The 11163-nt window shown below is 42.5% G+C and overlaps 1 protein-coding gene across 1 annotated transcript; it reads left to right on the forward strand.

Moving 5' to 3' along the window:
* The first annotated feature begins 3499 nt into the window (after positions 1 to 3499).
* On the forward strand, positions 3500 to 7674 carry LOC104443796 (probable copper-transporting ATPase HMA5). Its single transcript, XM_010057321.3, is given in 7 exon segments — positions 3500 to 3861; positions 4159 to 4546; positions 4549 to 5552; positions 5628 to 5882; positions 6228 to 6350; positions 6451 to 6930; positions 7057 to 7674. Coding segments are annotated over 7 exon segments (2958 nt in total). The 5' UTR covers positions 3500 to 3570; the 3' UTR covers positions 7474 to 7674.
* The last annotated feature ends 3489 nt before the right edge of the window (positions 7675 to 11163 follow it).

The following is an 11163-nucleotide window of genomic DNA, read 5'->3' on the forward strand; positions in this document are numbered from 1 at the left end:
CTATTTTCAATATGAAGAATAGAATAAAGGACTCGCTTGATCATAAATGGGGTTCGGTCATTGTATATCACTAATTTGGTAGGTCTTATCAACATCATTGGTGAAAACCTAACCATCATCTACTATTGAAAGATTTTGGCAATTCACTCCTTACTTACCCCCATCAGGTGACTTTCGACTAAACTAGACATTTTAAGTCAATACCCTTTTTTGACCAAAAAAGAAGAAGTCAATACCATTTACAATTATCGAGTGAGTTTAGTCTCTTATCAATCGTTAAATTTTCAATTTCTTACACTTAACTTGATTGTCAAGCAACATGTAGAGTATGCTTTGGTCTCCAAATGTCAAATTTATAAGTGCTGAGCACCTTGTCGACCCCGCATAAACACTTTGCTTTGGTCTCCATATGTCAAATTTATAAGTGTTGAGCACCTTGTCGACCCCGCATAAATACTTCTATATTTGTACCGAGACCGATCTAGGATGTCATTGTTTGAAAATGGCAATATTAGAATAAGAACTTTTGATTAGGTTCACTATTGGTGGAAGACGGAAGCTACACCTCTGCCCTTAAATAATCGATGTGCGAATGAATTTGATCGTATAATTATTTCTATGGCATACGTCATCGACCCGATCGTTAAGGTTCAAAAATTTCTTTATACCCCAAATAATAATTCCTAAGTTAATGATGACTCTCATGCCCCAACGGCTTAAATTGCACCAAGCGTTTACGGCAATAATTACGTTAAGAACGTGGACGGAATCCTCGTCTCCATCAGGGACGCGAACGTATTAGGACGGGAAATGAAGGACATGACATTGTTCCAACGATTGGCGGAGCGAAATATAAAAAACGATGACATTGATGTGTAGTGGAATTTTAATATTGATGAAGTCAGCGGTAGACATGATCAATATTTTTTTCTCTATTTAACGAATTTCTTGAAACGTGTACTTTAGTCGCACGAGTAAGTTCATCTTGCACGTCTCTGCTTGCCTCTTTGTAAATCACTTGATCGAGAGAGATAATCACTTGGGGGGAAACGATAATCGATGTTTAATGATAATTAATCGAGGGTCAATTTCTTGGACGTTGAGAGCCTTGCGCTTGGAAAGATAATACCCTAAATTACGTACCTAGAACTTTAAAGATAATACCTTGAGCTACGTACTCAGACCAATAAGAGTACGCCGGCCGTACGCCGGCCGACAATTCCCCCTTCATATCACATTTCTGACTTGGGACTTTCTCTGCCTAACGCTTTCGCACGGGTGCCTCGAGAATACCGCTTGGTAACTGGCATACCTGAAAAAAACCAATGTACCGAATAATACCCAACAGTCCCGGCGAAATTCGCCCGATTTTTGAGAGATTGGAACTTAGTGACCTCGGCTAATCTTCGAATTTTGAATACAAGAGGGATGCCCTAAGCGCAACGCCTTGTTGCATCTGAGGGGGAATCTCCATGATTCACCTGCGCCAAGAAGGAGTCAAACATGATACCGGACGAATCGAGATTCCCAAAGACAAATTGGTTGGAAACTGCATCTGCTTATAAAATACATTGTGCAAACTTCCCTTATGACGATTCTCAATTAATATAAAAAGATTGGGTAAGATGCAAAGCGATGTGGAGTTGTTTAACATTTGTTCTGAGGTCACTCGACGTTAGGATCGAAAGGTAAACAATCATTATTTTAATCGAGTCTTGGGCAGCTACTATAAATTTGGGAAACGTACAAAATTTTAGTACGCAATTGCACCGCTCCCGGATAAGTTCATCACAAGTAACGTCCCTCACCTTTTAAATTTTCACTTGCTCTCTCTCTCTCTCTTTCTCTCTCTACCACACGAGATAATTAGCTGTCAATCAGATTTCCATTAATTTGGGAAGACGTTGACATTCTCAATTCTCAATTCATCCATCTTGTGTTTTGTTACTCCACGTTGCCAGCTTATTTTTTATTAGGTCATGAAAGAAATTTCAGAGTTTGTCGAAAGTTTTGCCATATTGGGAAACGAAGTTTGCTTTGAATTACTCTTTTAGGCTTTCCTTTTATATGATGCTATATTTTTCTTGAAACCACGCCTGTGATTGGCAGAGTAAGGGTTACAGACATCACCTACAAACTTAAGTAAAATTAAAGTAAATGTTTATTGTCCATTTTTGTAATCAACTAGTTAGAAGCATGGTTAGAGTTTTCTCCAACTTGAGACGGAAAACTTGGACAATTTAGAATTACTAGGTGCAAAATGAAATTTCGGGTAACCAGATTGACGATATATGATTCGGTTTCTTTTTTAGTGTCTTGCATATCTGAAATAACTCATACATACACACATATAGAGAGAGAGATATGAAACTTGAGATGAACTAATTCTTGATTAATTAAACAACAAGTTCTCATGAAATAATAACAAATCCCAAATATCAATTAAATATCTGGGTTTTATTTTTAGATCTATTGCTAGTGTAAAAATTGATTTACACATTCACCTATAAATGATTGACATGTGGAATAATTTGGTTACCTAATTATGCTCCATTGCACACATCAATCATCCAATGGTGAGCATATCAAAGTTTTTGCTAAAGGCGGCCAGCCTAATACTTATCATAACTCTTATGCAAAAACTTTCACCTTACATATGAATTTCTTCCATAACTATATTCATTAAAAACGTCTGAAACCTAGCATCTTCTCCGATGCTGTTGTTGTGCTTCGGGCCTTTGCTTCTCTGTCCTCTGTCTCTCCTAGAGTAATATTGCTTGAGCCACTTAGTTAATGTTGATTACAATGTGATGTGATTATTACTTCTCCTAATTGTGTGATTATATATATCTATTGGGAGATCAACTTATATGAAATAATTTAAATCAAGAAAAGCCTATGATAAAGTCGATGATAATGGTTGTTTTAAGGGAAATATTCACAAAGAAAGCTAGATGCTGTAGAGTGTTGGGCAAAAAATGATATTGGCATAGTGTCATTTTAATCCTTCTTTAAGGTTAACTTAGCTTGGAAGCATGGACGGATTGCCAACACTTTAATATAAGAACTGATCGCACGAGAAAGATAGGCCCAATTCCTTTATAAAGTATCAATGTTAGCTTGAATCTAAATTCTAACCCAAATCTTTTTTCTTTTTTTTTTTCTGTCCCAATTGAATTTCCCTCTGATAATAACTACTGGATCGCACTTCATTACCATATAATATCTTAATGAATTTCAGTGGATCTGCAATTAATTGAATATAAATTGAGTTTACAAGATATATTTGGATTCAAATCGACCATCTCTCCATTTCAAAATTCCTAAAAAGAAGTTTGGGGGCGCACAAATGTTGGACATCATCACATAGCGTTAAAACAAAGTAATGGCGGGACCTGAGGAATCACCGACGATTACAAAATAATTTTTTGAATATCAATTGTCAAACCTCAACTCCAAATTGAATTCTTATCAGACAAGCAAGGAATATATATATATTACTTTAAATTCGAAATCTCAACGAATCTTTCTCCACTTTGCAATCGCAACGAAGCTCCTGCAACAATTTCCATGGCGGCGAAGCTTTTCGCGCTGACCTGCATCCGCAAGGAGAGCCATGGTGACCTATCCCCGAGGCCGCACTACCCTTCCATGCCCAAGATCCCGAAAGGCGCCTCGGCGGCGGGGGAGGATGTGGCGGCGGAAGAGGCGAGGGCGTTGCTCTCGGTTGTGGGGATGACGTGCTCGGCGTGTGCTGGGTCGGTCGAGAAGGCGGTCAAGAGGCTTCCGGGGATCCGTGAGGCCATCGTCGACGTGCTGAACGGGAGGGCTCAGGTTCTTTACTATCCGAGCTTCGTAAATGTAAGTTTTCGACTTCTGATACCAAGGATCTCGGGCAATCTGCGCATGTTTTGCCTTTTTTTTGCTCGTATCGATTTCTAATGGAGCATGAGATCTTCTGGCACTGCACCGTGGTTGCGATGAGTTTGGCATATGTTGCTGAATTTTTTAGGAGAAATTATCATAAGATGCTGTTGCTAGGTTGAATTTATTATCAAAACCTGCAGTTTCTCAAAGTAAAATGTTTGGCGGGTTGATTTTTCTGTTTCGCGGTTGGAATCATGCCTCGAGTTTGTCGTTGTGTTTAATTTCCTACAGGAGGAAACGATACGCGAGACTATCGACGATGTCGGGTTTCAAGCCACCTTGATCGAGGACGAGACGAACCAGAGAACCACTCAAGTATGCCGCATACGCATCAACGGGATGACCTGCACCTCGTGCTCTTCCACAGTCGAGTCGGCTTTGCAGGCTGTCCAGGGTGTCCAAAAGGCCCAGGTAGCGTTGGCGACCGAGGAAGCGCAGGTCCAATATGATCCTCGGGTGACTAACTTGGATCTCCTGTTGAAGACTATCGAGGACACTGGGTTCGAAGCCGTACTCGTCAGTACCGGGGAAGACGTAAGCAACATACATCTCAAAGTTGACGGTGTGAGGACCGATCATTCCATGAGAATCCTGGTAAATTCTCTCCAAGCACTTCCGGGGTTGAAGATGTCACTACCGATCCCGAGGTATGCAAATTCACCCTCTCTTACAAGCCCGACTTGATGGGGCCAAGGAGCTTCATCGAAGTAATTGAGTCGACTGGGTCGGGTCGCTTCAAAGCAGCGATATTTCCCCAGGGTGAAGGAGGGAGAGATGCTTATAGACAGGAGGAGATCAAGCAGTATTACAGATCTTTCCTATGGAGCTTGGTTTTCACTATCCCTGTCTTCTTGCTGTCCATGGTTTTCATGTACCTCCCTGGGATTAAACACGGGTTGGACACCAAAATTGTGAAAATGATGAGCGTAGGTGAGCTTCTCAGGTGGATTTTCTCGAGCCCGGTACAGTTTGTCATTGGACGTCGATTCTACATCGGGTCTTACAAAGCTCTGCGCCATGGTTCAGCCAATATGGATGTTCTGATCGCCTTGGGGACCAACACGGCCTACTTCTACTCTGTTTACTCTGTGCTGAGTGCCGCGACTTCTACGAGTTTCAGAGGCACGGACTTCTTTGAGACTAGTTCGATGCTTATTTCGTTCGTCTTGCTGGGGAAGTATCTGGAGGTTCAGGCAAAGGGAAAGACGTCTGAGGCCATTGCAAAACTCATGGACTTGGCACCTGAGACGGCGATCTTGTTGACCCTCGATATTGAGGGAAATGTGGTGAGCGAACAAGAGATAGACAGTCGGTTAATACAGAAAAATGACGTGATCAAGATCATTCCGGGCACGAAAGTAGCTTCGGATGGTTTCGTGATTTGGGGACAGAGTCATGTCAATGAGAGCATGATTACAGGAGAAGCGCGGCCCGTGGCAAAGAGGAAAGGGGATGCTGTGATCGGAGGCACTGTGAATGAAAACGGCATCCTGCATATTAAAGCGACTCGGGTAGGCTCAGAGAGCGCGCTTGCCCAGATTGTTCGGCTTGTGGAGTCTGCTCAGATGGCCAAAGCGCCAGTACAGAAATTCGCCGACCGCATCTCCAAGGTCTTTGTGCCCCTGGTATGTCAATTACCTACACTGCTTCCTTACTGGCCCGTGCTACGTAAATTTCACTAATTTTATCTGGTTTGGCAGGTGATCGTCCTTTCGTTTTCGACTTGGCTCGCATGGTTTTTAACAGGAAAGTTCCATGCCTACCCAAAGTCCTGGATTCCATCCTCCATGGACAGCTTTCAGCTCGCTCTCCAGTTTGGGATATCGGTGATGGTGATCGCCTGCCCCTGCGCACTAGGGCTCGCAACTCCAACCGCAGTGATGGTCGGGACTGGAGTCGGCGCATCTCAAGGAATCCTCATCAAAGGAGGCCAAGCACTGGAAAGTGCACACAAGGTTCGTATCCAAACTTTTCATGCCGTCAAATTCCGACCACAATCCTAGATAATGCCACACAACCTTAGGTCCTTTCAAAAAAATTTGTATGTAGTATTTTAGCATCTTGAGATTGTTGATCGTTGCCAGATATGTAATATTACCTTCTATTCTGTCATCTCTCATCTGAAAGTGTGAAGTGATGATTTCACTCGGTAACCATCTTAGGAAGAAGTTGCCAATCTTATGTCATACATTACACTTCTCCAGGAACATGTTCGAATCGGTTGATTGCGTCTATTGTCTCTCATGGTAATTCACATCTCAAACCCTTTTCTGTACTTTTCTGCTTCCTCGAAATGGCAGGTTAATTGCATAGTGTTCGACAAGACGGGGACGCTCACGGTCGGAAAGCCCGTGGTGGTCAACACGAGACTTCTGAAAAACCTGGTGCTGAGAGACTTTTATGAACTGGCTGCCGCAACAGAGGTATGAGTCCTTCCATTTTTCCGGTTCTCTATCTTTTTCGAAGGCTGCTTTGTGTTGACTGAGCCGTCAAAGACCCATCAGACTAACAGATGTGTATCAGGTGAATAGCGAACATCCATTAGCCAAGGCTGTCGTTGAGTACGCAAAAAAGTTCAGGGACGATGAGGAGAATCCCGCCTGGCCTGAAGCCAGCGACTTCGTGTCGATCCCTGGCCATGGAGTGAAGGCCGTGGTTCATAACCGGGAGATAATTGTGGGAAACAAGAGCTTGATGTCAGAGCACAACGTTGCCATTCCAGTCGAAGCAGAAGAGATCATGGCCGAGACCGAAGGGATGGCGCAGACTGGGATACTGGTGTCTATAGACCGGGAACTGATTGGAGTCATCGCGATTTCAGACCTGCTGAAACCGGGCGCTCACGAGGTGATATCGATCCTCAATTCGATGAAAGTGAGGAGCATCATGGTGACTGGTGATAACTGGGGAACTGCGAATTCCATTGCCAAGGATGTTGGGATCGACACCGTGATAGCAGAGGCCAAACCTGAGCAGAAGGCAGAGAAAGTGAAGGATTTGCAGGTGATTGAACATGCTATTCTCATCCCCAAAAAGGAAGAATTTAATAAAAAAAACTCGGGACATTTTTCCACGCAGGCATTGAGAGTAATATTGTTTGCTTTGGACCACAACCTTTAATATCTGCAGGCTTCAGGATACATTGTAGCGATGGTGGGAGACGGCATCAATGACTCACCGGCACTCGTGGCTGCGGACGTGGGGATGGCGATTGGTGCGGGCACAGATATTGCCATCGAGGCAGCAGACATCGTGCTAATGAAGAGCAACTTGGAGGACGTCATAACCGCGATTGACCTCTCCAGAACGACATTCTCCAGGATCCGCCTGAACTACATCTGGGCGCTGGGCTACAATGTCCTGGGAATCCCGATCGCCGCTGGGGCTCTCTACCCTTCCACGGGGTTCCGCCTGCCTCCTTGGATCGCGGGCGCTGCAATGGCTGCGTCGTCGGTCAGCGTCGTCTGCTGTTCGCTGTTGCTGAAGAAGTACAGGAGACCAATGCAGCTTGACAACCTTCAGATACAAGGCATAACAGTAAACTGATGATGCACCAGTTTGTCTAGTTGATGCGTATTTAGGGATGAATCTGTTTAAAAATAAATTTTGCAGCAAGTTCGTCTGCGTGAAATTAGTCAGCTGATTGTAATTGTATTTATGTGGCAGTGTTGTTTGGGATTCCTATGAAGATTCAGAGTGTATTTGAGCAGTGAAATCGGTCATCTTTGCGATCTCTATGTGAATAAATAATTCCTTTGCTATTTCTGATTCTGAATCTTACCATTGATCTACAAAAATTAAAACCCATCTGCAAAAATCATCAATATTGCAGACCAAATGAATGAAAATGGAAAGAGGGGTCAGGGCTAAGAGAAAGTTTTGGGCCCAAACTCTCAAGAACAAGCGTCTGAAGTCTGAAGAACTTGATGGTCCACTAGCCAGTCATAGCTCAGCATTCTGGGGGACACGGTTCACCCATTTGCATTTAGAACATGCGTTGATAGATATATTAGTGAAGCTTGGCAGTACAACGGTCGGACCGGCAGCTCGATTACCTCAGGGTCCATGTAAATCGCGAGTGGCATCAGCAACAGAAGAAGCAGAAGGTCGATCTCGGTGGTGCAGAAGCTTGATTCGGAGCGGGGTACTGTACTGGTTGGTAGGGGTGTAAAAAACCGAACCAAAACCGAACCAAACCGAACTTGAAAAATTCGTTTTTTTCGGTTCGATTAACCGAACCAAACCGATAAAATCTAAAAATTTTTCTTTTTATTTTTTTAAATCATTTTTAAATTTTTCTTTCCTTTTTTTTTTTTTTTTTTTTCTTCTTCTTCATTGTCTAGTCGCAGCGGCGGCGACCAGCCATGAAGAAGAAGAAGAAGAAAAGGAAATAAAAGAAAATAAAAGGAATAAAAAATAATTACAAAATTGAATTAAAAAAATAAAATTTTATAGAAATGGGTGTATGTAGGGAAAAATAAAAAAACACAAAAGTAAAACTGAAAAATCGAACCGAACCGAACCATTTAACTGTTCGTACGTCACCTAATCAACAATATTTTTGTTTGGATTGATGTCATTATTGTTGATGGGTAATTATGATCTTAGTGGTTGAACAAACTTTTTTTTTCGGTATTACTAAAGATTGAAATTTTTCATAAACATCATTTATAGTAAGTGTGAATATATGACATGATCAAAGCTTTGTTGATTTCATGAAATGCGACATTTCCTTTAACTATTTTTTTAAAAGTAATCTCATTTGATTTTCTTAAATAGATATGCAATATCCATATGCTACTAACTTGAGCATGAATAACCAAAGAAGCCGGCATGGGTATTGGGATCTCAAGTCCAGATCCCAAGTCCCAAGCATGAGCGCAAACACTGGTCCTGGATCCACTAGAATTGAGGTTGAGCACTCGATGCCCGTGCTCGGCTCCTCGATACCAAGCCTAAGTTTAGAGAGGTTGAGCCCATGTCCCAATCGCTCAAGCCTGGGTCCATCAAGGCCAAGCCTCGGATCCAAGCGCCTGGGCATGGGTCAATTGAGGTTAGGTTGGGCCCAGGACTCCAGTGCTAATGCCTATGCTTGAGTCCATCGAGGCAATGCGTTTGACCCCTATGCCGAGGACCAGGTTCCTACGCCCAAACTCAGGTCCATTGCTGAAGAAATACAGGAGGCCAAGGCAGCTCGACAACCTTCAGATACATGTCATAACAATGAACTGATGATGCGCCTGGTTGTCTATTTGATGCATATATAGGGATGAATCTTTTCAAGAATAAAATTTGCAGCAAGTTCATTGGGGTGAAATTAGTCAGCTGGATGTAACTGTAGATATGTGGCAGTGTTGTTTGGGATTCCTATGAAGATTCAGTGCGTAGTTGAGTATTGAAATGGGTCATCTTTGTGATCTTTATGTGAATAAACAACTTCTTTGCTGTTGTTGGCCACTTCTGATTCTGAATCTTACCATGGATCTACAATAATCATAACCCATCTGCGAAAAACATCAATCTTGCAGACCAAATGAGCGGAAGAGGAAAGAGGGGTCAGGGCTAAGAGAATCTTGGGCCCAAACTCTCAGAACAAGCGTTTGGAAGTCTGAAGAACTTGATGGTCGGGTCTACTAGTTAGTCATGACTCAGTATTTTGCAGTAGGACGATCACACTGGCAGCTCGATCACCTCAGGGTCCACGTAAATCACGAGTGGCGTCAGCGACAGAAGAAGCAGAAGTTCGATCCGGGTGGCACGGGAGCTCGATTCGGACCGGGGTGCTGTACCGGTTCATAACGAAGAGGCCGACGATGTTGGAGCGTCTCGCCCCGCCATATTCCAAACCTCCTCTTCCGAGATTCCAGTGCCTACTTGCCTCCATAAACATCGGCCTCATGAGATTAAATATGGTCCCCCTCCTGAATCATGACTCTCTGGACAAAACAATGTCATGCCTCTGTCCCATGAAGATCGGTTTAAATACTACCTTGTCGCATCGGGTCGGTTTCGCCATAGTACCAAATACATGTTGAAGGTGGTCCATGTTCTTCGTGCAAATGGGTGACTGGTACAATGATTAGCGATACATTAGTGCAAAAATGACAACAATTGGGAATACATAAATGATTAACCATTCGTACGTGCATAATCTACAGTATCTCTTTCTTGTTTTGTTCAGGTTGATGTCATCATCATTGTTGGGTAGTTATGATTATATTCTTGATTATGATTTCAACTATATTCTCACGCTTACTTTGATTGTTATTCAATGGGCTTATTATCTAAAATCACTTCGAGTCATAAATAAAAGGGTTCATATCACAAAAAATGCTAAACTGATTGAATTGTGACAACTATATCATTTGTTATTACTAGTTTTATGACAAATGACAATTGATGGCTGTAACAACTCTAATTTTTTAATTCAATTGAGTGGAAAATAATGATGATAATTTTGTCAAAAGTATTTTTTTTTTTTTTTTTTGTCTGGAGAACTTCTGTGCGCCACTTTGCGGCGAGTAAACCCCGAAGAAGAGAGAGAATCACCACCACCCTTTCTCGCCCCAAACAAGTCGTGGGTTTTTTTCCAACAAAGGCGGACGACGTAGTGATTCGAACTCTCAGAAAGGAGCGAAGCTCAACCACTACGCCGCCACCACGGGTGGTATTTTTGTCACAAGTATTGATTTTGGGTTTTTTTTTTTTTTTTATATTTATAAAACTCATATTCAGTAAATTTCGTATCGATTTTAAGATTTTCATTGTAAAATTAATAATTTTAAATAAATTTATCATTAATATATCATGATTTTTACCCACCCCACTGTGGATGAGTTGGTTGGGGAGTTTCCCCCTTTTCCGGTTGGGAGGAGGTTCGAGTCATCACAGTTGCATTTGCATGACTTAAATGTGGCGTCGCTAGCTGATGGGTTCTGTACGTCGATTCCTGAGCCATCAATATATATATATATATATCAAGATTTTTTGTGACGTTAACCTAAATAAAATTACACTAAAACGAACTTTGTACGAATTCAAGGGAAAAAAAAATGGAAACACAAGCGCTAACGCAGAGCGCGGATCGAACCAACCAAAACCGCGCGCGCGTCTGTCCACGTTCCACCCAACCGGCACGTCCACGTGGGCGGCTCCACGCTCGCCACGTGCGAACGTAATCCCCGCGGCCCCACCCGGAACTACGCTACAAAAAAGAAAAAGAAAAAAGAAGAGGTG

The sequence above is a fragment of the Eucalyptus grandis genome, chromosome 5 (genome assembly GCF_016545825.1).
Source record: "Eucalyptus grandis isolate ANBG69807.140 chromosome 5, ASM1654582v1, whole genome shotgun sequence".
Classification (NCBI taxonomy): Eukaryota; Viridiplantae; Streptophyta; class Magnoliopsida; order Myrtales; family Myrtaceae; genus Eucalyptus; species Eucalyptus grandis.